We start from the raw sequence: 27,652 nt of genomic DNA on the forward strand, positions 1-27,652 counted from the left end.
TTTGGGAGCGGTTTGTCTATTTTTTTGAGTTATTTGCTTATTTGGGGCCAGTAGCTGCAGCTGCAGGATTTGTCTTTAGTGGATCGTCATCCTGGATCTGCTGCACGGGGACACTATGATGCACCGAGCCATTCAATTCCATTCAATTTTATTTATATAGGGTCTATTACAACAGAAGTTTTCTCTAGGTACTTTCCAGAGACCCAGAACATGACCCCTGAGCAATTATTACATAAACAATAGCGGGGGGGGGGGGGGGCAGACCAGCACAAAAAACTACAAAGAACAATGATGGTTATGAGATACTTATAATTAGGAAGTGAGAAAGGAAAGAGAAATTCAGCTCATTTAAGGTAACAATTGTATGTGCTGTAAAAGCCGTCTGCGCTGATGATTTTTTCATCCACTTCTGGGAGGCTCAGCCAATCAGAACTGGACCTCGTCGGATTGCAAGTGGTTTGAAACTCCAAATAAATCCCCTTGAATGAGAGAGGCTTTTTGTCCTCTTTAAAGGTTTATGTTATAGACTACGGTATGTTGTCTCTTCTCCGGATAAGCAAACACACCTCTCTTCTCTCCTTTCTTCAGTTCAACCCTCAGTTATTCTAAGTATCTCATCACCATCCTTGTTCTCCATTGTAGTTTGTTGTACCGGTCTGCACCCTCCTTTTCTCTTCTGTGCATGTGCATGTTTGCATGCCACATAAAGGCTAGAAGACCGTCTCCAACGATGACCCTGTGACTGGGTTGGAAAGAACTTGGAAACATTTGACTTCTCTGAAGTGTCCTTCTTTGAACTCTGATCCGAATACTGTTGAACATCTGGAAAAGAAATCCTTCAAACCCGAGCCAGCCGCAGCAGTTTGTTCACGAGGAGTGGACCAGAATACCTGTCCACAGGAGCACAAGTCTCACCGAGAGACGCACAAGTCACATGACTGCAGTGATTGACTCTAAAGGTCGGCAAACGAGACATTCAGATGAAGTCCCTTCCCTTTTGTCCACTCCACTTTCATTAGTTTGTTTTAAACGAGAACACATTAGTCCAATCTTAGCTACTCTACATTGGCTACCTGTGACTTTTAGAATTGATTTTAAGGCCCTCCTTCTCACATACAAAGCCCTAAATGGACAAGGACCAAGCTACATTGCAAACTCCCTAACAAACTACACACCAGCTAGAACACTCCGATCATCTGATGCAGGTCTATTAGAGATCAGCAGAAGTAGACATAAAAAGATTGGTGATGCAGCCTTTGTCAACTATGCCCCAAAGCTGTGGAATGCACTACCCTCAAATATCAGGGAAGCAAACACCTTAGAGATATTCAAAAGGCAGCTTAAAACATATCTGTACACCAAAGCATTTGATTGACCCACCCTCATCACCTTCATCACCACCTTGACCCACCTTCATCATTAAATACCCTAAATACTTGTTCCAGTTCTTACTGCACCGACTTGCACTTTTAACTTACTCTGCACTGTACGCACTACTGTTTAATTTTTTGTAAACTTTTATATTTTTAAACTTTACATTTTTTAACTGTCACTATTTATACTCCGTAATGAGATTATGTTAATTCAGGTAACCTATTAGAACACTAGGATCTGATATCATGCTGATTAATGTTTTTAATGTGTGTTTGTAACGAGATTATGGTAACTAAGTAACCTATTAGAACGCTAGGATCTGATATGATGTTGATTGTTATTTATACCTTTCTCTTTATTTAAACTGCACTTGCTGTTTGCCTTATTATTGATGTAAAGCACTTTGAGCTACAATTCTTGTATGAAATGTGCTATACAAATAACGTTTTATTATTATTATATTATTATTAAACGATTATATCGCATTACAATTCAAAAGCAATGTTTTGTGGTTTTCATTTGAATGACCATTGTGGGTTTTTCTATTTTTTACTGGAAGGTAATGAAACATGAAACATGTAATAAGAATTGAAAATGATGGAAGAATATCTTTATAAAGTCTCACCTTTTTGAATTCTCGATAATAGTTTACATAAGTGGATAAAACCGTTACAAAACAGACATTGTTGGACTGTAGGCTGGTTTCTTGTTTCCATCGGCTAGGAGGAGCAGGACTGCCCTCTGGTGGAGCAACAGGAGAACTGCACGCGGGGGCGGATGGTCAACATGTCTTTCACTATCTGGCCACTAGATGGTGCTGTTGAACCGTTTATCCCTTCAGAAAGAAGCTTCTTTCCCCTCATCCTCCGTTTGTCCTGGCAGAGACAGCAGCGCTGAGATCCTCCCTTTCAGTTTATTTCCACTAAAACCTCAACAGCACCCATGTCAAGCCTGCATTGTTACATCTAAACATGTGAAAGCAGCCTCTGGTTCTGGGTCCGAGATGTTTCAGACGGGTCAGAATCACCTCCAGCTGCTCCTGTTCCACCAGTCCGCTCTGGATTGTTGTAATAATGACGATAAATAAGCTTTTACCTTTTCCTCAGTTCACAGACTGAACAGCTGTATCCTGCTGTACGAATTTAACTCTTTTTTTTTGCTCACTGGGTAAACTGTGAAATTCTGTTGTCATGGAGACGACCAACCACAGAGCTGCTGAGGTTTTTTTTAAATATATTTGTGACTTTTTTTACAAACAAGGTTACAAAGTTTATTTCACAAATACACACCGGACATGACTCCCTTGTGTAAATGTTTAGGTTTGTGCAAAGTTTTTAAAGTTTTTTTATCCTCTGGAGGAGGAAAGATGTCGCCTGAGCAGCGGCTTCCGGACACGTGGATGCGTCTCTTGATCAGGCGGTCTCTGGATCCACCGCGGATGTTTTCCTGCGTCGTGACGTGGCCACAGCGAGCTGCGACACAAACAAAAGTCAAAAGTGATGACACGTGACGTGAGGTGGACTCAAAGGAACAGTTTGGGCGCGTGCGTGCGGACGGGAAGGCGGTCCGGGCGTTACCTGCTGCGACGCGGCGGCGGCCCTCTGTTCAGCGAGCGTCAGGCGTCTCTGGAGACGACTCGTCTTCTCTTGATGCTCCGCCAGCTGCCTCTCGTACTGAGCAAACACAGACACATCAGTTTCTTACATGGGCTGACAGTTTCTGTTACAGCTCGCTTTTTTGAAGCAGTGAAACAAACATCACAGCCGATGAAAGCGGACAGCCTGTTCTGACTCGTGTTCAGAGAATCCTCCCGCCTGGGCGGCGGTTCTTTGTTTCCCAGGAAACCCCCCCCCATCAAAACTGTTCCAGGTGACAGATGGTTTCCCCTCAGTTATGCATGTGTGACTCTACGCACCTCGCTGATGGCCTGGTGGTCCGTTTCCAGCTGCAGCTCCAGTTCCTGGGAACGCTTCTTATGTCGACCCAGTTCGGCTCTGAAAAGAACGTTACAAACACCAATGAGGGTCACGTAACCAACAACATAAGATCTGAGAATGGCCCGCCTCAACTGTGGTTCCGGCCCATGTGGGTCACCGTTAACCCGTCTGGTGAACCCATCAAGACCTAGGATTCTGGAAAGGGGAGAACTGGGACCAAATGGCCCCCGGGTCCCGAGTGTTCGACTCAAGGTGTCGTGAAAGTCCACATAACCGCAGAGATCCGAAGATAATCCTGGGCTGCGTCATTAAGGTGTCTATCTGGAGGAGAACCGCTCTCAAAGCGGAGGCTCGGCTATCTACGTCCATCAGATCTGATCCGATTCTTCTCCGATGTCTTCTGGATCCAAGGTGACATGTCTTCATGAACCAGGACGTCCAGTTCATTAAAGTTGCTTTCGTCAACGAAAATTATGACTAAATATTGTTGTCAATAAACCTTTATCACCTGATGAAGACGAGACGCAACGAAAATGCTGGTCATGTGACGATAACGATAATTCAATATACAGTATAATGCAATATGGTAGAGGAATAAAAACCCGACTAAAATGTAGATTATAAAATTAAAACTCTGCTAAAATGTGTCTTCATTTTCATTGACCAAAACGAGATGAAATGTTCTAACAAAGATCCTTAATGTCCATGTTTTCAGTAGTTAGTTCTGCTGCTGGTGACGTTAGTCCTCAATCCCAGTCGCTGCAGCGGGGAATCAGATCCAGAAGATGCAGCTGCAGAGTTAGAGGCTGATGCCGTTAACGCAGAGCTCTAGGTTGACGTCAATATAAAAAAAAAAAAAAAAAAAAAGAGAGAGAAAGGGGCCGATGGCCGGCCACACGGGGATCTGCTCTGGGGCGGTGAGAAAAAGAAGATCCATCTTTGGATACACTTTCCTACAAAGACGTGGAAAAGAAAACCGAATGCGTCGCCAAAAAAGAAAAAGACGGAGAGAAATGCGTAAAAATAAATATGTTGTAAACTCAAATTAGAGCGTCTTCTGTATCTGGAATTAATGTATTCTTGAGTCTATAAGGTAACAATAATATAATTAAAGCTGCAAGCAGCGATGAACGGGCCCTCGCACTCACGGCCACCGCCCCCCATAAGCATATCAGAAATGACACCACCCACGACTTCCTATGTTAAACCATTCAAAAGTTATAGCAGAAAAAAGGGACAACCAACCAGAAGAAGGGGCGGGGCTAATTCAGGCCAATGAAGCTCAAGGACTCAATACAGAGTCAGATGACACCACCCACTACTCTCTATGTCAAAACATTCAAAAGTTATAGCAGAAAATCGGGACAACCAATCAGAAGAAGGGGCGGGGCTAATTTTCACCAATTATGGTAAAGGACTCAATACCGAGTTCCATGACACCACCCACGACTCTTTATGTCAAAACATTCAAAAGTTATGGCAGAGAATAGTATTCTAGGGGGCGCTGTTGAGCCGTTAGGCCACGCCCATTAATGCAAACCATGAAATATCAAATGTATCGACAGGCCTGGCTTGCATGCAAAATTTGGTGACTATCAAATATGGACCAATCAGATGAAGGGGGGGGGGCGCCTTTTGGCGTCTAGCGTCGCCACGGTAACACTTTTGAAAGAGAAAAGTAATGCGCGTAGTCGCAGGATGGAGACGCACATTTTGATGTATAACACATCTGGGTGCACGTTACGGTTCGGGCCGTATTAATTGCCGAAGGAATGGCATAAATTGCGCCAAATTTACACAATTAATTACAGGGGTGTAACGGTACACTCGTTCGTACCGAACCGTTTCGGTACATATGTGTGGATTCAGAACAAGAAGATACGGCTTTCAGAGACTCGGGAAAGTCCAGACCCGAACCCCACAGAGATGCTGCGCCGTTCCCCAGAACAGGCGAACTGAAGCAGTTCTGGAGAAGAGAGGGGTCAGACGTTCCTCCTGAATTGCTTGGATGTCGTTGAGATGTGATCCGGAGCCAGCAGTGCATCTCCGAGGACTCACTTCCTTTTCTCTCCAGCTGTGAACCATTTATGTTTTCAGCTGAGACGTATGAAAGGAGACTTTCCTGGGCATCTGCAGCTTAAACACTTTATCTGTTGTTGTAACGCTTCTGAAAACCAGATTTGATGGAGAACAAACTCAGACACAGCTGATTCCGAGGGGTTCGTGTATTTGTTCTTGCTGCCGTGTGCCCCCTCTCACTAGAAATGAAATAAAACAAACGTGGTGTGCTGTGCGTGCGGCTCTTACTTGAGGCCCGTCACTTTGTTCTCCAAGACTTGCGCCAGGTTCTTGGCCTCGTCCTTCCAGCGCTGCGTGCTCTTCTGCTGCGCCGCCAGGAGTCGCGTCAGGTCGGCGCTGCGGCTTCTGCTGCTTTCTTCCAGCTCCCTGACCCGGGCGTCCAGCCCCCGCTCCTTCAGGCTGAACTCCTGCTCCGCCTGCTCCACCTGCAGGGGAGCACACAACCTCCATCGCTCGGGTCCAAAACAAGCTCCTTACCGTACCAGACCATGTCCAGCAGCTTGAAACTGCTCTGGAAAAACCTGCCCACTCTGCTTTACGGCGTGCAGGTCAGTCTGGACACAGAGCGAGCAAAGGTCTCCTGCAGCCTCTGCTACCAGGACGCTGCAGGAGACAAGAGCTTGTTCTGTGTGGACTGGGACCACTTCCCATAGATGCCACCAGGTCCCACCAGGTCCCAGCAGACAGGTATCTGAGTTTGGAGACCAAATCTTCTCTGAGAACCTTTGAGAAGATCAGGATGCAGGTTTTTCCAGAACACCACACAGCAACGAGCTGAGGTGACTTTAACTGTCACGACTCATAAAGCTGATCAGTGTTCTCTACTTTCATCCTCTGACGAGCATCTCCTGCCCGAGGACACTTCAGGGACCTGGTGCAAGGACAAGGACACTTCTACTCTGCACCAGAGCCGGTATGAATGCCAGCTTTAAATCAGATCTTTGTGAGACCTGAACGGCCTCAGAACTGAAAGTGGGAACTCCGACTCTCTTCCAGCCAGGATTTCTGCTTCCACACAGCCCTGAATAAAAACCACGAGACGGGTCACGTCATCGGGTTAGCCGTCTCCTGAGCTTAAACGTAACGCCGTGGTCCTACTGGGGTTCGGTGGAGACGGCAGAAGATCACAAGTCTACGGTTTTTACCGTTTAGTGTTGCTACTTTGATTTGACTGCACGCTCGATCAGTGACACAATTTTCAAATGCAGTCTCTTGTTTTTCTCACTTCACTGGTCTTAAATGATGTTAATCTGAAGTTCTTCTTCTTCTCCATGTTTCTGAGCTCCAGTCTCCTGCAGCCTTGAACAGGACGGAGCAGGTGTGGACAGTGAAGGAGCAGTTGACGGTTCTGGTTCCGGGGCGGGTGTTGCACCGTGAGCTACCGTACCTTCTGCCTGGCTTTCTTCTGGGCCAGCGTGGCGGCTTTGCGCAGCTCTTCCGCCTCCCTGCGCAGCTGCAGGTTCTCCTGCTGCAGCTGCAGCCGCTCCTCGCTGACGCCGATGCAGTCGTCCCGCGTCGCAGCCAGAGCGCCCTGCAGCCGCCGCACCTCCTCCTGACTCCGGGACAGCTCCTCGCTGTAGCTGCGGGGGCAGAGAGAGAGAGAGTCTGAACTTCCTGCTCGCTGGAGTGAAGCCGTGGAGGTGACGGGACACTTACTCCAGGTCCAGCTTCTTCAGCTTGTTCTGGGTGCTCAGCAGCGTGAGGCTGACGTCGTCCTTTAACCTCTCTGCATCCAGACACCTCTGATGAAGGGCATCGATCTTCCTGACCTCCGGGTCTGCCCTGCCCTCCTTGTACACCTGAGACAAACACACGAGCAGCTGTAGCTGCAGCGCCTGAACCAGAACCAGGGGCGTCTCTATGATTGTGACACATCTGGGGCTTAGCCCTGAAAAGTTTATGATGTGCACGCTTAGAGCGCGTGCCTGAAAATTTTGGACATAGAGACATTGATTTATCACGTACAATTAGGTCTCTGCATTAATTCTGACTCTACACCTACTGTCTTTGTTCATTTCTTGTTTGTAACTTTTTACTTTCACTCCACACTTGCCTTTCTCATTTACTTATATACTGTATATCAAAATGTGTGCAGCTTTTTCAGGAAAAGTGTTAGTGCTATATCTTATATAAAACGTGGAAATCTTTTTCTGTGACATCCCGAATACAAGTCATCTGAACAGCTTTCTGCCTGCTGCCTGCTGCCTGCTGTTTTGACTCACGAGGTGCGTCGTGCGACCTGGAGGTGTTAACCACTTGTGCGCCAAAGCCAAAGAAGTGGCTTGAAAAATAAATAAATAATAATAATAATAATAATTGTTAATTGAATTGTTACTCAAATCTGTCCACTGTTTTATCTAAGCATCAACATAAGAGGACCGTAGATTAACCTAAACACAAATTTTTTATTTTATTTTTTTTAATTCATATTCGGGGCTAATTAAAAAACATCCGGGGCTTTAGCCCCGGATGTTTTTTTTGGGACGCCACTGACCAGAACCAGAGCCGCGGGGCCTCAGAGGCATCGCGGTTCACAGATACCTTCTCCAGCTCCTCCTCCACGGCTCTTCTCTCACGGAGGGACCGCTCCAGTTGGGACTCTCTGTCCGCGCACTCCTGGAGAGAGGTGGGAGAAGACGAGGCCGTCAGGAGCGGGTCGGGCTGAGAGAAGCAGCTCAAGAGCGACGGAGCCACATTCCTACCAGCTGCAGGGCCGACAGCTCCTCGGCCAGACGCTGGATCTGGACGTTGCACTGCTTGCGCACATTCGCCACCTGTCCAACATAAAGTCACACGGCTCAAATAGTTGCCAAAGTAAACTGATTTCATTGGACTCGTTAACATTTAAAGGAAGAAAACATGAGGGAAATCATCCGTATTCAGACATGCACTTTGACTGCGACCTTGCGATTATTCAAAATATAAATGAGGTGAAAGCACATCAACGGAAGGAACTCGAAAATATGAGCAATGAATGACAAACAGAAATGTAAAATGTAAAGAGCGTCTAAAAGTAACATCTGAAAATGTTCTCAAGAGTCTGAAAAGTGCTTGTAAGACGGCCGGCGGCGGGCCGCAGTGAATGAAGGACTAAATCTTCAGCTTCAGCTACATCTTCCCAGTGTTTCCAGATCTCGGTTGCTGCTTTTATTTAATGTATTTTGTTAGAAACGGCTGAAATATTCAGATTTTTATGTCAGTGTTGTGTTTAAAGGGATTGTGACATGAAAAACACATTTTTCTTGATTTTTTGTGTTTTGTTGGGTGTCTTGACATCAATTACACCCAAAAAACAACGAACTTTTAACATTCAGTGTATTGTGTGCTTTCTGGGATTTTCCGCATAACTATGCAAAAACGGCGCATGTGGTTTGGTGGCGGGCCGTTACGTATAGACCCGCTAAATCACCGCCCCCTCCACCCAGCTCCCTGCCTCCTCTCCTCTCCAGCGCACCATAAAGGCTGATTTATGGTTCCGCGTTACACCGACGCAGAGCCTACGGCGTAGGGTTACGCGGCGACGCGCACCGTACGCTGAACCCTACGGCGTAGGCTCTGCGTCGATTTAACGCGGAACCATAAATGAGGCTTAACACGGAGCTGTTTAGAGCCTCTTTTGTTCTAATCACCGGAGGAAAACTGCTAAGAAGACCCGCGGCCACTGACTGGACTTAAGACAAGGGGACAATGCTGCTTGCATGCCTTTATTTTTATGATTGTTTGCTGTGGTTCGCCCTGCTGCTTTTCCGTGCTTCGCCTGTCGCTCCGACGCCGCTGTGAGCGTATGGTTGGGTTGGAGGAGGTTTGGAGGAGGAGCGGAGCAATGATTGACAGGAAAGGGGGAAAGGAAGCGTTTTTCACGGCGCAAAAAAACACTGTAATAAAAAGCCAGGAATGGAGTACTAGAGTGAAGTTTTTCTTGTTACACTCTTTTAGACACATTTGAGGGATGTTGGCCAAGACTTTTAATAGTGTTAAAAGCATTTTAAAAATGATGTCGCAATACCTTTAAAGCTCGACTTAATGGCTGAATGATTCCACTGGTCCCGAGGCCTGACCAGTTCAGAACCAGTCCTACCAAACACAAACTACCAGTCGTAACAGAATTCAACACCATCACCGTTAGAACCGAGACAATTTCCATCAGTTTAACCGTGTAAAAACAGGAAACTACAGCTTTAGACACCCAGAGAAAAAACCACCATGAGGTGACCTCCACCTCCACGGCTCAGTCTGAACACTGAACGCTCTGGACATGCTTTTATTGTGGAAATACCAAGCGTCTAAAGTCTAATTAGTATGTCTGTCCTCAGGTTAGCTGAAGGTCTGACAACCACTTGCAGTTGGAGGATTAATTCTTCATTACGAATGCTCGTCTTCCCACCGAGTGGCTTTAAATCAGGATGAGGGGAGAAGGAAATTAAGGAGGCTGCAATATTTAAAGTTAACCTCCATCTCAATGACAAAAGCACCTGGACGGTAAAGAGCCGATGCATGTGGGTGGACGATTAGCAGGAAGTCGAAGGCGTCGACGCTGATTCTCTGAAATATCATCCGTTTTTAAAGGACAAGCAGAGATTAAGATGCCGGGCCGTGCTTCAGTCGTACTGTGCGGCATTAACAGGATTAAGCAGTTCAAGAGCTGGTAGGAGAAGACCCATTAAGGAGGCATTAATCAACACGTCTCTGGCTGAGGTTACGCCAGGTTGAGGCAGCGCTGCCGCCGTGATTCATGTGTTCAGGCGGCTCGCTGCTCACTATCTGAAACACAAAGTCTGCACTTTCTCAGGCAGGTTTTCAGAAAAGCAATCTGCCACCTAATTTCCCGCCATCATCCGTGGCTTATCATAAATTTGGAGATTTATTCCCCCGTGAGCTTCAAAGCAGATTTCAGTCACACGGGGAAGGTACTTGGAGGGGGAGCGAACCTCCTTCCTGGTCCGGACGCCCGCCTCCTGGATCAGGTGTTTGATGGCCTTCTTGCTCGTTTCCAGCTCCTCTGCCTTCTGTTTTTCCCTCAGCAGAGCCTGCAGGGAACCACAAGGAGCTCACTTGAGTGGGAAACCTTCAGGACTCGTCAGGGGACGGTGCACATGAACACGAGGTGGATGTAGGAGGAAGACGAGTCAAGACTAAGGTCACCTCGTCCTTTTGCAGAGCAGCCTCCTCAGATACTTGGAGACTTTCCCTGACTTTGGACAGAGCCTCGTACTTTTCCTCTTCCAGGGTGGTGCAGCGAGCCTGGAGCTCCCCCACCTTCCTCTCCCACACAGTCTGCTCTCTGCGGACGGCCTCCGCCTCCTGAGAGGCAGTTTTCAACCTGCGGGGGGGTTCACAGTCAGCGTCTGCTGTAAAGCAGGGACACATCTGCCCAGGTTGAGCAGGCTGTCCACTCACCTGGTCTCCAGTTGGCTCAACGAGCTCTGCAGCTGCTGGAGTCGTCGGTCTGAGGCGTCCTCTCTGCCCTGCGCCTCCGTCACATCTGCCTCCTGAATGCAAACACGTCACCATCAGTGATTGCAAAAACAGAATAATGTGAACTGCTTAGAACTGTTCAACTCCTAGGACAACGACGGGTTTTATGGCGCTTTTCCACTAGTACCTACTCAGCCCGACTCATCTCGCCTCGGTGCTTTTCCATTAGGGGTCTAACCATGTCGAGTAGATACTTTTTCTGTAACTATTCTGCCGAGGTATTAGTGGCTGAGTCGGCTGCATCTGATGTCATCACACTACAGGCCACCGATTGGTCGGGGGGTTGGAGTCAGAAATCGGCGAAAGAGCAACTTGCGGTCTGTTTCATGATCCAACTCTGAGGTGCAGATGTTCATAAACCTGGTGCTGAGGAGATAATTAAAAATGGATCTAGACAGGCGATAAGGAACGACCAGATCTACCAGGAGCTCTGTCACTTCATAGCTGCTCACGGCTACCAACTGACTTTTCAGCAGCACCGAGACAAACTAAAAGAAATTAAAAAGCGTAGCCACTTGAAGTTTCTCTCTCTCATTTCTAACTTGATATTGAACACAAGCCACAGACCCAGCAGCACATATATCATCTCCTCCAGGTTCTACATCTTTAGTGTTGTTGTCTTCTTCGTTTAGATACACAATCAAATACGTCACAGCAGCTTCGCTCCAACCTCCTACTTCTACAGATGCTGAATTGTTATGGAAAATAAACCCGGCCAAGTTGAGTAGAGTCGAGTAGGTGCTAGTGGAAAAGTGCCATTAGAGTCACTTACCCGCCTCTGCATCTGCTCCTGGACGTTCTGCAGCAGTCTGGTCATCTCGTCCACCTTGGCCGTGGCCGTCCTCAGTTCAGCCTTGGTCTGGCTGCAGCAGGTCACAAACAGGACGGGATGCTTTCAGACACCAAATCTGTCTCTATAAATCAGTACAGAGCAATGCGGAAAAAACGTGACCGGAGACGTTCCAATGGCATAGAAATCTACGCGCCGGCGAGATTTAGACTCATGTAGGTACTTCAGGACTCCACAGTCCTCCCACTCAGCAGCAACCTCACACTGAGTTGTTGTACACATCAACACACGTCCAGCTCTGTGGCTCTTTGCCCCCCGCACCCACCTGGACCAGGGGATGCAAGCCTGCAGAGGGAAGGAAGGAATCCAGAAACTCCTCTACGGGGAGTGCAGTGAGGAGAGGAAAACTTTCCATGGGAAGTGACGGGTTCATTGGTTAATTGGGAATTTGTGATCATTTATTATTTGCTTCGTCCAGATCAAACCTGCACAGAATAAATGCCAACTTGAAAAATATCAAATATTTTTGACTGAGTTATTTGTGAGCAGAATTTTAGTGAGCAACAATCCTGCCACCTAGAACCGGTTATTTAAACTTAAATATCCCAGATTTCAACTTTATTCCTGTTAATTCCCATATGTATTTGTGTTATTCCCGTGGAAAGGTTCCAACTTGTCTTGCAACCCCAATTCCAAACTTCAAAAGTCTTCTGAACAGATGCATCCCCCAGAAAACTACGCGGGTGTGCAGACGGATGAGGTGACCGTTTAAAATGATCGGTTATTGATTCCGGTGAATTTTCCAAGCAGGTCTGCAGCAACCGCAGCCCAAGGTGAGACATTTGAACTCAGCATAACAATCAGCTGTGTTGACTGTCTTGTAATTTCAAGGAGCAGGTTTTTAACTGGTGCTGCCATGTGACCCTGAGACAGAAACTTCTAATCAGCGCTGTTTGGAGGCACCTGCAGTAAGCACCTGCAGAGAGCATCTTGGTGGACTATGAACTGAAAGAAACCAGTTTCTGATAGAGAGAAAGGGGATAGCACACACACAAACACACGTAAAACCATCACGTAAGAGGCTTCCAAGGTATCAGGAATATTGGTTGCAGCCCTGGCCCTAAAGAGCTGCACGTTTGAGGTTTTTCTTTGCATTTCCACCACTGCTTCTACTTAAATGTCACAATGAAGTCGTCGGCCAGCTCTGCACAAGTCTGTTAATGACACAGCTACTTGCATCACTCTGAGATGAAGCAGAGAAACATCAAAAACATGCAGGACTACGGCTCTCTAGCACCAGGCTTGCCGAGCCCTGATCGAGCCCATACACTCCTCAGGGTGAGACGAAACGTGACGCTCGTCAACAACACCACCTAGAGGTTTCCGAGGGGCAGTTACATCGTCGGGGATCATTGGAGGTTTAGATCCTTTATACCAGCCCACAAAACGGATGAAGCAGGTTAAAGAGGCGGCGTGTGATGCGTGTGAGGCGTGTGGTCACCTGAGCTGAGAGTGCAGCTCCTCCATCTCTGCGCTCTGCTCCGTCACCGTCTTCAGGAACTGCTGGTTGGTCTGTGTGTGGCAGGAAAGACAACTCTTCCACTTGTGTTGCATGATTCTGAGCACACGGCTCCAACTGGATGTCATGAGCAACTTTTCTGAGGAACTTTCTGTCCTTCCAGATCAAACTCTCAGGGGTCCCTTCCATCAGCCGGTGGTTCTCACATGCAGCGACAGAAACCGGCTGCTCGCATGGACAGTCACAGACGTGGAGACCCGAAGCTCACCCTCTCATTAAAGATGCATGAGGGGGAGATAATATTACTGTACCAGCTCCTCACACTCTGTCATGTGACCACAGCCAGCATGAGGCCTTTATGTGTGTTCATGCAGTCTCAGAGAGGCTGGCTGGGTCTGAGCAGTCACGAGATGACTTATCTGTGCCTGCACAGGTCTGTGTACTTAACTTTGTGCAGGAAAAAAGAAAAACCAAATAATCTGACAGTCCTTGACATGACACTTCCTGCTGACCACCTGAAGGATTCGGAAACCACTTCACTTCGCTGCAGGATTCATTATTCCAGCACGGCTCATTCTGGAAAAGTGCACAGCACTTCGATCTTGTGGCTAATTGGGGGAGTATAATTTAACACACTTTTAATTAACTGTTACTTACTGATTCCAGTCTCTGATTGGCCACTTGGAGTTTGGCCGAGTGCTGCTGGAAGTGAGCGAGCTGATCCTGCAATGGCAGAAAAAGAAATTCAATAGTATTTAATCGGTGAGTAATGAGCTCCTTCTGTCAAGAATCGACTAAGAGCAGGCGGGTGTAATTAACCCTGCTGCTGGGGAAATGGCGCCATCAAGTGGTGGAGCGCCTGCCGCACGCAGGTACGCGCCTGCTCCAATGAGAAGGCAAGTGTGTGTGGATCTGAGAGGCTGCTGGAACCTTGAGCTGCTGCTTCTGAGCGTCGCGCTGCTGCCAGTCGGCCGCGGTCCTCTGCTGGAGTTGCTGCAGGCGGTCCAGCTCGTGGGCCGTCGTCCGCCACAGCTCCATGGCGCTCGCCCGCTCCTGAAGACACAGACAGCCACCCACATGCACTCAAATAACCATCATGTCGCGGCACAGTTAGAAAACTTGCGTGGCCGTTTCCCGGCGCTCTGCTGAAGAGATCAAGGGTGTATTGATCTTCTGATCTTACTAACATCAAACTGCCGCTCAGACTGGACCGTGCAGGAATTTGTGCATATAGTTAATCAGACGGGAAGAGGCACTTATTCAGCCAGCACCCCCGTAATACGCTTTAGAGCTGTTTGCCAACATATTTTCAGATGTGTATTCTTTGCTTGCAATTTATATGAAAGAGCTTTTCTCTTCCAACCTCCTCTGGAATCAGTCATTAGTGATGATGCATCTTTGCAGGATTTCTGGATCTGCAGTTCTGTGGGCTCCAACAGGTTGGTGGAGCTGGCAAGTGGTTTAAAAAAAAAAAGAAATTAATTAACCAACTAATTGCCTTCTTGTTTTATCAGCTGAGTGACATGATGGTGACTGAATCTCCAAAATAACCACCACTTTCAGTTCAAACAGAACACAAGACAGAGAGCACCATGTTACCACATATTATTGATGACCTTTAGTTTGCTGCTGTCAAGATTGTTGATCAGCTACTCAAATGAAGCTAATGAGACGCGATTTGTCTACTTTTCCATGTGGTTGAGGTCCGGACTCTAACTGGACGCTTTCTGTGGTGGATTTCCTTCCCTGCTAGGGTCATAGTTCTGCTGCGTCCTCCGCCACGCTCCTGCTGGTAAAGCAGCGTGCATGAAAAACAGCGTTTTTTTCTACAATGTGGCCCGGGCTCTGAGGCAGCGGAGGAAGCCTGTATCATGATGCTCCCTGCACCCTGCTTCACTGCTGGGATGACGTTTGATGCTGGTGACCTTTTTGTGCCATATGTAGAGCAGAGTATTCAGCCTTTGCTTCATCAGCCCTGAAAGCTTCCTGGAAGACCATGGACCTCCCGCCTGACTTCTGTGTGGACGCATGAGCAGGGATGTTTCCAGTTCCAGTGATGTGTCCAAGGGTTTAGATGTTCCCTGTGAGTTCTTCTCAACCTCATGGAGGATTCTGGGCTGTGGAATCATCCTGGCTGAGTCAGCTTTTAGGAAGAGTACGTCCAGTACTTAAGTCTCCATTTGTAGACAGTTACAGTTAAAGGAGCTTGAGGCCGGATTGTGGCAAGATTTATGAAAAAAATCTGTATACATTTTAAGTTTTTTAGTAATAATGTCAGAGGAAGCGTTCCAAACCCAAAAGAATGATTCCTCTAGCGTATCTGTCCGTTGCCTTGAACAGGCTGTGTGCTGCAAAATGTGCTGCAATTCGGTCCCAAATTTCCCGCGCTGGGCTGCGGATGTGACGTCACATGACGCTGCATGCACGTTCTCCCCGTTCTCCCGTGCCGGCTTCACTGTTGGCTGCAGTACCCCCAACGGCCGTCGTGGTGAAGGGTGGCGCTAGAGAGTCTCATTTCTTAAAAGGAGCCTCAAGCTCCTTTAACTGTGGACTGATGGACCCCCGAACACCTTCAAGGGACTTTATGTCCTTTTCCATCCTCAAGTCTTGATCGCATGTCATCAGAGATCTTTCGTTTGGTGAAGCAGAGTTCACATCAGCAGATCGTTCTATCAACAGCAAACTTCTAATCTTTCAGTGTATCTTTATTAATCAATTAGCTCTAAGCCACATCTCCATGCTTATTTAATTAATTGAAGTCTAGGTGTGGAAATTCTGAGCCTAATTATCTTTTCCTTGCATCTACGTGTTCACTTACGAACAGTCTGAGAGTGTTAAATAAAGACATAGAAATGAGTCAGCTAAGCGGCACCGCGTTGGTCTGTTACTGGCTTTAGATGAAGATCCATTCACGTGCAGAACAGCAGTTCATTCCAACTGAGAAACTTCATAACGAACTGGTTTGTGTAAAAACTACGCAGCCAAAACTTCTGAAACATCAACTTCCACTAAAACGATGAGAAACAGACCGGCTGCGGTGGAAGACGCACTCTGAGACTGGACTGAACTGTGTATCTCACTAACATTGCGATCCGTAACAGTGGCAGATTCTGCGTTTAAAGCTGAACTTCTGGTTACACTTCAGTTGCAGGTTCTTTCCCAGATTGGACATTTCATGCACAAACACTGCAGGATGTCACGAGGCAGTACAGACGACCAGGTACGCCAGCTACGCCTGGGCATCACACCGGGCACCGCAGACAAAAGTAAATCAATCAAGTCTGATGACCCTCCAGAAGTGTGTGGGACTGTATCTCTCTGCTCCTGCACAACTACCACTGTAGCCAACCTTCTCTATTTTCTACTGTTTGTGGGAGATTTTTCAGCAGCAACTTCTTCAAACTGCCTTTAAAAACCCTTCGTGCACATAATTGCTCTCCAGTTACGGCTTGAACTGTGTGCCAACATTGAGCAGTTTCCTGGAAGGCCAGAGGAAAATGCTGCCATCCTGCAGCCTTGCTGTGTAAACACTGAGGGTTGGAGAACCGCTCTGCTGGAGAACACACAGAAACACAGAAAAGCAAGACTGTAATCACATCTGCAGACCTGTTCTGAGAGCTGGATCTGTTCTTGGAGGTTTCTGATGATGGCGTCCTCCTCCATTGTGCTGCCCTCCGGTCCCGGTGCCGCGGCCGAAGCTTGGATCTGCTTCTCAACAGACTCCCTCAGCTCTGCGTGCAACCTGGAAACGGTGGTGGACCCAGAAAAGTTCATAAGAAATTACTTAAATTGCATATAGCTATAAATACCAAAAACAATCATCCTCATTTGAGCATACCAACACAATCCAGGACATAAAAACAGCTCAAGAACCTGATCAACACCAACAAATGTGAGCAAAGGTTAGTAATTCCTCTTTCAAAGGAGATCTTTTGGGAAAAGCAGTCTGATTGTCATGAGTCTTACTGATAGGTAAATAAAACCTCAGACACACAACTAAAGCATATAACCTTTTTCATTGTGTCATTATTCATGGAAAAAATGAAGCCAAACAGAAAAAGACACGTGGTCAATACTAAGTACCCGTCACTGCTTCCATAGGGGTTGAGAGACTACGGTCCCGCCAGATGCTGCTAAACATCAGCTCTTGCTGAATTATGACGCAAATGTTTTGGGCAGTTTCCTGATCTGGCGCATTCAGGTCCTGGTTAACGCAACGCCAAGAAGGAAAGACATCAGTCTGCAAAGGTCCATAAGAAAAGTCAGACCATCCGATGTTCAAATGAGTAAAGTAAAGCATCATGTCTGGAGAAAACCAAACAGCATTTCAATAAAAACAGCTCATCCCCACTGTCAAGCACAGCGGGGGATGAGCAGTAATTTGGGTTTGTTTTGGACGTGCATCTCCTGGGAAGTGTGGAGCCACTGAAACAAACACGAGAAACTTACGCTTTTTGAACCATGGACTCTTGTGTTTTCCAGAGACTAATGTGAGGACATTTGTCTGACAGCTAAAGCTTGGTTGAAGGTTGCTTCAAGTATCGGCTGCTGAAGCTTTGAGTTATGGTGCTAGTAGGTGTTGTCAACAAGATTTATTTTCTTTGTGGCTCATTTTTTGTTAAAGAAATAAAAACACAAGTTCCATGTTGTTTATCTGCGGTTGTATTCACCCAATACTATGACCAGATAACCATCAGACTGAAAGAGGGTGGCGCAACTTCTGCACACCACCGTATTATCCATTAACGTCTGTAATGATGTCATGGTTATGCTGTTACGACACAAATTCAGCTTCCGCGCCTGCTCAAACACACGAGTGCTTACCTTTCGTTTTCCTTCACAACCCTGTCCAGCTTCAGTTTGACGTCACTCATCAGCTCCTGTTAAACCCAAACATCAGCACATGGAGCAGACGCTTCCCCTGCAGAGCCCTGAACACTTGCATCACCCAAATGTTGATTTGTGGGCTCCACCCCCTCTGTGTTCACCCTTTGCAGTCAAGTGTTTGAATATTTCAGACTAAGATGAATTTTCGTCTTTACCTGATACTTCTGGAGCTGTTGCGTCATGTCATCCATGTGCCGATCATACTCCGCTATGAGAGGAGCCATTATACTGTGACACACAGAAAACTGTTTACATTACACATAATTTTAAAGTACGATAACCTTGCCCTTCTAAAATGTGTCAAAGAAGGAGAAAACTGACCCTCTGTCTGATAGCCAAGGAGCAGGAGACTCCGTCCGCTGTCCGTCCTCCACCTGTCCAACAGCAGACATGCAACACTGATCCAATCACACAGTCAACTACTTTACATTTAGATGGGTGGCTGAGATACATCACTGAGCATAATTCATGCACGTGTCTACTTTCATGACCACGGCTCGTTTGTCCGTATTGAAGGCCTTGCAGATAGGACACGGCGGGAGCTGAGCTTGCAGCTGGGGTTGGAGCGCAGCACAGGAGAGAAGGTCACCGGAGCAAATCATGTCCGTGGAGGGCACCAGTTGCTAGGCGACCAAAATGGTCTCCAGGAGATGCTGAGCAGACATTAACTATTGTTTCCAGTTGTAGAGATGGATGCAGCGTGCAGCTTTCTGCTCGAAAGAAGAAAAACTGACTTCAGATGTACTGATGGGGAAGAGGAGGAGACGAGCTGCTGACGGTGAAAGTGTGGGACCACGACATCCTCAAACAAGGCAGGGGTTGGGAAAGTTTCAGGCTTGGAGCAGCTGCAGCTGTACGGTTTTAGGTTCAGGCTGAGTCAGGACGAGTTTGACAAAGAAGCCCTGAGACTGCCTTGATGAGACTCGCAAACTGTGCACAATTTGGAGCTTCTGGGGCAGATAATCACTTCAAAAGAACATATTGTTAAAGTATAAAAAAAATATGTTTCCGCAGCTTTTTAAATACACCAGTTGTTTGAGATTTATTTCAACACCAGCGCTTTCCTCTTTTGACCACAGAGTGTTGTAAACTCGTGTTTTTCAGCTTGAGAAAGTGGGCCATCACCCGCACCAGCTTCACTCCATTGACTGTGTACTAAGCAGGTGTCGTCGCTGCACGCTGAGCACGAGTGGGGCATTTTTCAACTTCAGCTCATGAACACCGCGTGTGGTGTTGTGCTGCGGTGAGTCCGGTGCAGACCCGACCTGCTGTTGCACCACACCACACAGATAAAGGGATGAGTCCCAGTGCAGAGCGGAGCATCCCCCGCATCCTCTCTGCAAAACCTTCCACTCAAACCAGAGCAGATACAGCTGCAACCAGATGTTTACACACACACACATAGTTTAAAGTTGTTACAAGTAGCTGTAGTGTGTGGCTCCTCATGAGCTTTTATTGTTTTTACCTGAGATGGAGGGGCTTGGGCGCCTTGCTCATGCTGGTACTGGCTCAGAGCAGAATTTAACCTACGGACTGAACACACACCACCAGACACTGCATTATTGGGAGGTCTTTTTTAATTTAACAATGTTTTATTATTATATCTCAGTTTTATTTACAAACAGTCAAATCCAGGGGGCTGCGATCACCCAAGAAAGGGCGGGGTCAAAACAGGCTTCTGGATAACAGGGAGGTTTCCCTTTTAAAGGGAAAGTTTCGTTTTTTACAACCTGGACCTTATTTCTGGCATTTTTTATGGTCGTATACTCACCCAGAAAAGTTTGGTGTCATTTGGAGTCCTTCGGAAGATATTAGGAGTTTTGTGCGAGTCGCTTATCCATATAATGGTAGCGAACGGGGCACCGCGGGACACAGACGATGCAGCGTCTAAATAACACATTATTGCCGCGAAACTCGTTCATTTCTTTTATGAATCACTAGATCTGCTTCTGGGCATCTTCCAGGACCTGTTGTCTTCATCCGGGGCTGTGTGTGTAACAAGGAAATCAGTTTGTAAACAAGACCTCTGAACTCATGACGTCATCTCTGTGCGCGCATCCCGCTCTGTGTACAGCTGGAGTTCGCTACTGTTAAACGGTCATTTTGTGCGAACATTGAGGAAATATGCACCAGCGAGGCATGGTGTACTTACTAGCAGTCACGTTAGCAAAGTCTAGCTGTACCTGTCCGGGATGCGCGCACAGAGATGATGTCATGAGTTCAGAGGTCTTGTTTACAAACAGATTTATTTGTTACACACAGCCCCAGATGTAGACAACAGGTCCTGGAAGCAGATCTAGTGATTCATAAAATAAATGAACGAGTTTCGCGGCAATCATGTGTTATTTAGACGCTGCATCGTCTGTGTCCCGCGGTGCCCCGTTCGCTACCATTATATGGAGAAGCGACTCGCACAAAACTCCTAATATCTTCCGAAGGACTCCAAATGACACCAAACTTGCCTGGGTGAGTATACGACCATAAAAAATATAAGGTCCAGGTTGTAAAAAACGAAACTTTCCCTTTAACACACAAACCCAAGTTTCCCTGACAAGTTATACTGTGTGCAGGCGTGTGATCTGATGTCAGGACCTTTGAGCGCCCATGAGCCTCAAAACAAGTCATGCAGCAATGTGTGAAGTTGGGTGAAGATAAGGATGAGGAGGCTGGATAAATACATCTGATATATAATGTCACAGAAGCCTACAAATACGACCAGCCCCCTGAAGCAAATATCCAAATACCAAAATGGTCCCTGATTTAATAGTCACTTAAGACACCCAATAATTCTTAGATAGATAGATAGATAGTATAGAAAAATCTATCTATCTATCTATCTATCTATCTATCTATCTATCTATCTATCTATCTATCTATCTATCTATCTATCTATCTATCTATCTATCTATCTATCTATCTATCTATCTATCTATCTATCATACTCGTTAGTTCTTACCTTGATCACGCAGAAACTCCACCTCTGTTTCCATGTTTCTGGACAGTTTCTGGACAGGAGGAACCTCCAACTCTTTTACAGCGTTGCTATGGAAACGGCTAGCAGCTAGCCGCAGCAATCACAGCTCGGCTTGGTCGGAGAAGAATTCATTTTGAGTGTTTAATGATTCACCATGAGATTCGAAGGGGAGGTTGGCCCCTAATAAATGTAAAAGAGAATCACTACGCACGTTTCTTTGAATATAAACAGATTGTTCCGGGTTTTTTTTATCCGTCAGCTTTGATTCCGCCACCGGTTTTCAAACAGCCGTGTGCACCGCTGAAATAGTTCCGTCCAAGTAATGGTTGAAGCGAATAGTTCCTCCTCGCTGGACGAGGAAGTGTCAGCGGAAAATAGACGTGTACTTTCAGTTTTTTAGTTATTTCATACTACGATTTTAAAGCCGAAAGACGTGCCATTTTAATATGAATTTGGTATGACTTGTGAATAGAAGACTAAAACAGGGATTTTGGCTCGAAGTGAGGAAATCTTCTCATTTTGGTGCTAATGTAAACCTGGCTGAGTTTGGAAGGTCACGTGATCTGTTGATGTTCCTACCATTCATCTATTACCTCATACCTGTTCAGGTAAGCTCACTTTGACCAGTCTCCTCTATTATTAGGTGTAGTTACTTATTAACAGAACCATATTATACATTAGACCAAATCTGATAAAAGGCTTGTCATACTTTCCTGGAGCTCACACTGAAAAAGCCTCAGACAACATGTTGGGAAGTCAAGGACTTGGGTTTTTAGCACTTTGCAGCCTCCTGATGTGCTGTGGCTCTGTGTAAGTATCTTTTCCTCTTTGTTGTACGGTAGCAGATCAGATTGTCATTCTGACTCTTTATTCTCAGTCCTCTGGCACAAATGGAGTTTGCTATCCGGCACACCTGGGACAGCAACCCTGTGAAGCATGAGCCCATCAGGGTTGTCTTCTCCCCTGGACAAGGAGGAATGAGGATGCAGGTGTTTGGTCCCTTTTTCAATGATCCTCCAGCTCCTGCAGGACCCCCCAGTCAACCGTTCCCTGGACTCTGGGATTACGAAGGTGGGCAGTAAAGCACCAGTTCATGCTGAACGCATGCAGAACTTTCTGCAGCAAGAGCCAAGTTATGATGAACGTTTGCAAATAAGAGGATGCAGAAACTGGGAACATTTAGATCTAATGTGGTGCCTGGCCATAAAAACCTTGTCTAATACTGCCTTTTGAAAATGACTAGCACTTTTCATGGTTCTTTTCTTCTTCATACTTGAACCACTAACCGTTACTTAGGGCCACTTTGACATAACTCCAGTTCTGAAAAACATTCAATGCCATTTAAAATGACTGCAGAATGCAAAACCCACATTTTATTCACAACGGAACAAAGAAAGCATATCAAATGCTATACCTTAAGAAATGTATTATCTATTCTTGGCTGGTATAGGACTGGAGCTCCTCAAGTCTTTGGTCTTTGTTGTCATAATTTTAGATTCATTGTTTCGTTGTTTTAGGTGTTGAAAGACTTAATAACACCCAAAATCCTCCGTTGCAAAGCCATTCTTTTCTAATGGATTCAACATGTGGTTTAGCATCAAGGTCTTGCCTGAAAGGAGATCTTTTGGGAATAGTAGCTATTGTGGTTACCGTGCAATTCATAGTCTTTACAGTTTTCCGTTTAGGAATATTATCCTGAAAACTCCTCACAATTTGTGAACTGTTTTTTCACCGGTTGATGGACCTCTGCCCCTATTCCCTTGTGAGATGCTCTTCTTATACCCACTCATGTCATCTACCTGTTTGACAATTAACCTTGTTGGCTGGAGATGCTCCTCCGGGTGTTTGTATGTCAGTGTTACGCCCACAGAGTGCAAGCTGACTCATAGGGTGACATATTTTAGAAAATCATTTATTCTGAAAGAATAAATAAAAAGGGAAATGTGAGTCGGCTGATCGTCACTGGCTTTTACTGGTCCCAGCGTTAACTGCCAACTGAACTTATTTGGACCAATTGACAATATAAACAATAACAATATAATATCAAAATCACAGTATTATATAAAAATCTCAATTTTCAACATACCCTAATAACAATACATTCACTAAATATTTCAATGTAAAATCAATAGGGTAATAGAATCACAATAAACATAAAATAGGTGGTTATGAATAAACGTAGGCTATTAAAAATGATCTATTCTATAAGGGTAATGAAAGTAGTATTTATATTATCTACAATTCTTATTATTATCTATATAAAACAATCATATTATTCCCTTATGCCTTTAGTCACACAACAATTACATCAATAATATAATCTCTCCCATTTATCCTCTTGTTTACATGTGACGTTACAGCGTGCACGCTGCCTGGTTGCCTTGGCAACGGTAAACTACAGCGCTGCTAATCAGCTGGCGGAAAATTAATAACTGTTAGGAGAAAATTAATAAAACACAGAAAATATAAACAACAAAACACTTTAAAATGATATCGTACTCATATATATGTATCAGTTGAGTCAGACAAACGTTACATCCGACTCCGATTGACAGGTGTAACATTAATTTGAACAACCAACTCACCGTAACCGGCAGGCTGGTGCAAACTTGTCCCGGTTTAGGAAACCAAACTAGCACAAATACCGCTGACAAAATACACCTTAGAATGCGACAGTACACTAAATAAAAAGCTATCAATATTGACAAACTGTATTCATTTTTACCCACCTGAAAGAATAAATAAAAAGGGAAATGTGAGTCGGCTGATCGTCAGTGGCTTTTACTGGTCCCAGTGTTAACGACCAACTGAAGAATTCAGCGCAGCCACAGCTTATAAACCCCCAGGTGATCTCTGCCTTTTATACTCAAAATAAAATAAGAAATGGTTAAAATTGAATGAGGGTGTCTGTAAATATGCAATATAAGATATATATAATATATATAAGATATATATATATATATATATATATATATATATATATATATATAAATATCCTATGTGCCACATCAGCACAACTTATGTTCCAGTCTTTTGCCCTAACTTTTTTTTGTGTGTTTTTGTGTGGCTGTCATCAAATGCATAATGACCTCATACTTTCAGGCTTTACTTTTTTAAATATATTTTTTCTATATTCTAAACCTGGGTCTATGGGATTTGCAAATTGATTTTCTTTACATTTTACGCATGTTTCTGTGAATTGGGATTGTGTTTCCTAAGACGTCCAACTATTCCTTCAAAATGCCAGGAACTGACAAAAAACAATAAGATTCTCCTGAAAGACTCGTGACACCACAATAAACGTGGAAAAGGTTCACAGAGCGGAAAAAGATTACATAATGTGACACAGGTTTGATTTTTTTTTTTTTTACAGCCTCTGCTGCTCCGACCGGGTCTCCCTGATGGTAGTACGGTCCGTCCGCCCGTGACTGTGATGCAATGTGCAGGTTTTATACGAGCTGATACACAGTGAGCTCGTAGTCCAGGGTGTTTTGAGGGATGAAGGGCTTGCCGTGTCTTTGACCTCTTTACAGTAACTGCTCTGTCATTATTAGGGAGAAACACAGCAATTAAACCTTGGAATGAGGTCCAGTGATAACAGTCCGCTCTAATTAACCTTCGGGAATTTTGATTTGCGCCTAATGAGCCCCACATATGTGGCTTCATTAATGCCTCCTAATAAATAGCGAGCCAACCCGTTTACAGTCTGGAGCATGTGTCCAGAGCTTGTGCTCGTCCTTTTGCCTCATTAAAGAGTTCACGTACGTTCCTCGGACTGTAACGCACAGTAACTATATCCAGTGATTTAATTATTGAGCGTGTTTTCTGCCATTGCTGATAAGGCTAATAACCGCTCTTAGGCGGTTTGTTAATGTCAAAACAAAGGTCTTATCTTCATTTTCTTTATCTCATCAGTTGTGGAGTCCTTCTTCCTTGATAGCACGACGCAGAATTACCTTGAGGTGGAGCTTTGCCCGTGAGTAAACTGCAGTTCTGATTAAATGCTGATGCCACCGGCCGTGTCATGATGGGACATACGCGCTCTCTTTTTACCGTAGTCACGGACAGCACCTGATACTGCTGCTCTCAGGGGTCGGACAAGCTTTCCTGGTAGGCTTGAGCCGGTCCAGTACTTTCTTGGTGCCAGGTCATGTGTATTTCTCACTTTCTTCATTTCTTCCTGCAGCAACAGCTGCCCATGGTGTTCCAGACCACAATCACAGGGGGCCAGTGGACGGGCGAGGCTCTGATCCCCTGGTCGTACTTCCCCCCCAACATCAACAAAATGAACTCCTACGCCATCCACGGCTCCGGGGAGAAGCGCACATACGAGGCGCTCTACCCCATCCCCAAAGAAGAGATCGTTGAAGGCCAAAGGCCCAACTTGTGAGTAACCTGGGGCACCGTCTCAGCTCACGTCCGCCGTCCTGCAGGTTAAAGACAGCAACAACAGTGTTTAAATATGCGGCCGAACATTAAAACTCAACATGTACGCTTTCTTCTTAACTGGTCAAAATAATCCACTGAGCTGTTCCACAGAAGCCATTCATGACATTCTTTCTGCTAACTCTGTCGAGGAGCGTTAGTGGTTGGGATTACAAAGCTCAGGCGGGTTGTGGGTCTACTCAAGTGAATTGATTGGCTTTGTAAGATGTTTCCCACTCGATTCGGGGGTAGCATATTACCGTAATACTTAGTGATGCACCGATTGTTCGGTAACCAAAATTATTCGGCCGAAAATGGCAAAAAAACACTTTCGGTGTTCGGTGGAATAAGTGGGGAAAAAAACCGAACAATTAATAACGGCGTTGTAATATAAGGAAATAGACTGGCCGCTCCGTCCCGTAACGTTGCGCACTACATAAATCGTTGGCCAACCAAAAACTAACCCCATAAGAATTTTACCTAAAATTCACCAGGAGGTGGAACCAAAACAACATAATGCTGGGAAATTAAAATTTTTAAATTTTTTTATGTTCAATAAATATTTTCTACCTTGTAATTTTGTAAAAGATTTTTTTCTTTGAAAAGCATGCCTAAATCAAATGTATTTGATTTTTGCAATGATGAAAAAATTGACAAAATAAATGAAAAACTGCTGAAGAACCATGTTCGGTATTGTTCGGTATTCTGCCAAGTATTTATTATTATTTTCGGTTTCGGCCACAAATTTTCATTTCGGTGCATCACTAGTAATACTGTAACATCTCACAATACAGCCAGGTTTTATTTATTGTCCATTATTTTAACGCCGGACGGTTACTGATGGAAATTTTCTGTGAATTTTTTGCCCCTTTCCAAGTTAGCTTTAAATGACTTCTCAGTGATTTTGATTTTGCTCCCAACGTGCACGATAAATATTACGACCAACCAGCGTCACTATCACAGACACTCATGAGTGGGGCGGATTGGATTAGGACTTGATTTTGAAATGTCTGCATTGAGACTTCTTCCAGTGAGCAAAAGTATATTCATATGTGACTGATAATGGATACGAGTGACGTCATTTGCTGTGTGTCTCTCAGCCACCGCCTGGAGTATTTCCAAGATTTCCGCCTGCAGAGCATAATGGGAGAGGACTGGATCCAGCCGGAGTCTGATCTGTGGTTGGGAAAGCCATGAGCTTTGGGAAACTTCCCTCTCTCCACATTTGTCCTCTCACACAGACGCAAAGTCACCAGAGCAGCGGCGGGGCAACGGTGCAAACACTCTCAGACGACAAGCAGAGAACCGTCAGTCTTTATTACCTAATGATATAAAACGATATCAGCCTGTCAGGCCGTGGCAGACTTCAGACACACGCACACACACACACACACACACACACACACACACACACACACACACACACACACACACACACACACACACACACACACACACACACACACACACACACACACACACACACACACACACACACTCTCCACTGGCTGTGAACTTGCTTGATGTGCTTGGTGACGAAGCATGCTCAGTTTGACACTAACTTCAGCAAGATAACCTCAGAGGTCCTTGTGATTCTTTGTCCTGATTGTTAAGGACACACACACACACACACACACACACACACACACACACACACACACACACACACACACACACACACACACACACACACACACACACACACACACACACACACACACACTTGCGCACACAAACAACGGTGGGAAAGTAGCCTGATTGTGTGGAACCTGTCTGTCCACACAGTCAGAGCTTTTGCATCTTAATTTCTTACAATGGCTGATGATTTTTTTGTGTCCAGAGACCTTTTTACATGCTCATGACGTGTTTCCTCTCAGTGATTGACGAATAAAAGTGAGCTGAAATCTTCTTCTGCATTTTGTCTAACTTCTTCAGGTGATTCACTTCCTTTCCAAACAAAGACAGAAGAGAAGCTTGTATGAATGTTTGCACACGGTTGATGTAGCCAGAGCTGTCTCCCGTCCTGGCTGCTAAGGTGCCGTGCAAACACGAAAGACGGCTCGCCTCGACAAACTGTTGGCAGGAAAGCAAAGATGTATATTTCACAAATTGTCAAAGTGCCCCTTGTGAAATATGAGAAATCTTCAGCATGTCTATGGAGTTACTTTGGTTCTTTAAAACTGCACAAAGGA

At 45.5% G+C, this 27,652-nt stretch overlaps 2 protein-coding genes across 3 annotated transcripts; one reads left to right on the plus strand and one right to left on the minus strand.

The window, feature by feature from the left end:
* Positions 1–1,999: 1,999 nt before the first annotated feature.
* On the minus strand, positions 2,000–21,322 carry sclt1 (sodium channel and clathrin linker 1). Its single transcript, XM_061733087.1, has 21 exons — positions 21,018–21,322; positions 19,527–19,594; positions 18,383–18,435; positions 18,217–18,289; positions 17,999–18,054; positions 16,781–16,916; positions 14,105–14,227; positions 13,832–13,897; positions 13,157–13,227; positions 11,638–11,728; positions 10,788–10,879; positions 10,533–10,710; positions 10,319–10,417; positions 8,093–8,164; positions 7,932–8,006; positions 7,047–7,189; positions 6,778–6,970; positions 5,619–5,815; positions 3,290–3,368; positions 2,952–3,047; positions 2,000–2,846 (listed from the first exon to the last, which is right to left on the minus strand). Exons 1-21 carry the CDS (start codon positions 21,049–21,051, stop codon positions 2,787–2,789), a joined length of 2,055 nt encoding a protein of 684 aa, XP_061589071.1. The 5' UTR covers positions 21,052–21,322; the 3' UTR covers positions 2,000–2,786.
* Positions 21,323–21,374: 52 nt separating this feature from the next.
* Positions 21,375–27,368, plus strand: c1h4orf33 (chromosome 1 C4orf33 homolog). Of its 2 annotated transcripts, none has more exons than XM_061733089.1 (6): positions 21,375–21,643; positions 21,913–22,106; positions 24,951–25,011; positions 25,094–25,145; positions 25,222–25,421; positions 26,561–27,368. In XM_061733089.1, exons 2-6 carry the CDS (start codon positions 21,926–21,928, stop codon positions 26,655–26,657), a joined length of 591 nt encoding a protein of 196 aa, XP_061589073.1. In that variant the 5' UTR covers positions 21,375–21,643; positions 21,913–21,925; the 3' UTR covers positions 26,658–27,368. The 2 variants fall into 2 exon arrangements, with proteins under 2 accessions (XP_061589073.1, XP_061589072.1); XM_061733088.1 differs by lacking the exon at positions 21,375–21,643 and adding an exon at positions 21,729–21,845.
* Positions 27,369–27,652: the final 284 nt, after the last annotated feature.

This window comes from Cololabis saira, chromosome 1, assembly GCF_033807715.1.
Source record: "Cololabis saira isolate AMF1-May2022 chromosome 1, fColSai1.1, whole genome shotgun sequence".
NCBI classification, from domain to species: Eukaryota; Metazoa; Chordata; class Actinopteri; order Beloniformes; family Belonidae; genus Cololabis; species Cololabis saira.

Bases quoted from the DNA above. Each gene is read 5' to 3' on its own strand.
- c1h4orf33 (XM_061733088.1), top strand. From the start codon at position 21,781: ATGTTGGGAAGTCAAGGACTTGGGTTTTTAGCACTTTGCAGCCTCCTG. The intron at 21,846-21,912 runs GTAAGTATCTTT...CTTTATTCTCAG, and splicing joins CTGATGTGCTGTGGCTCTGT to TCCTCTGGCACAAATGGAGT. The intron at 22,107-24,950 runs GTGGGCAGTAAA...TTATCTCATCAG, and splicing joins TGGACTCTGGGATTACGAAG to TTGTGGAGTCCTTCTTCCTT.
- sclt1 (XM_061733087.1), bottom strand. From the start codon at position 21,051: ATGGAAACAGAGGTGGAGTTTCTGCGTGATCAAG. The intron at 10,418-10,532 runs GTGACCTTAGTC...GGTTCCCTGCAG, and splicing joins CTGCTCTGCAAAAGGACGAG to GCTCTGCTGAGGGAAAAACA. The intron at 8,165-10,318 runs GTTCGCTCCCCC...TATGTTGGACAG, and splicing joins GCGTCCGGACCAGGAAGGAG to GTGGCGAATGTGCGCAAGCA.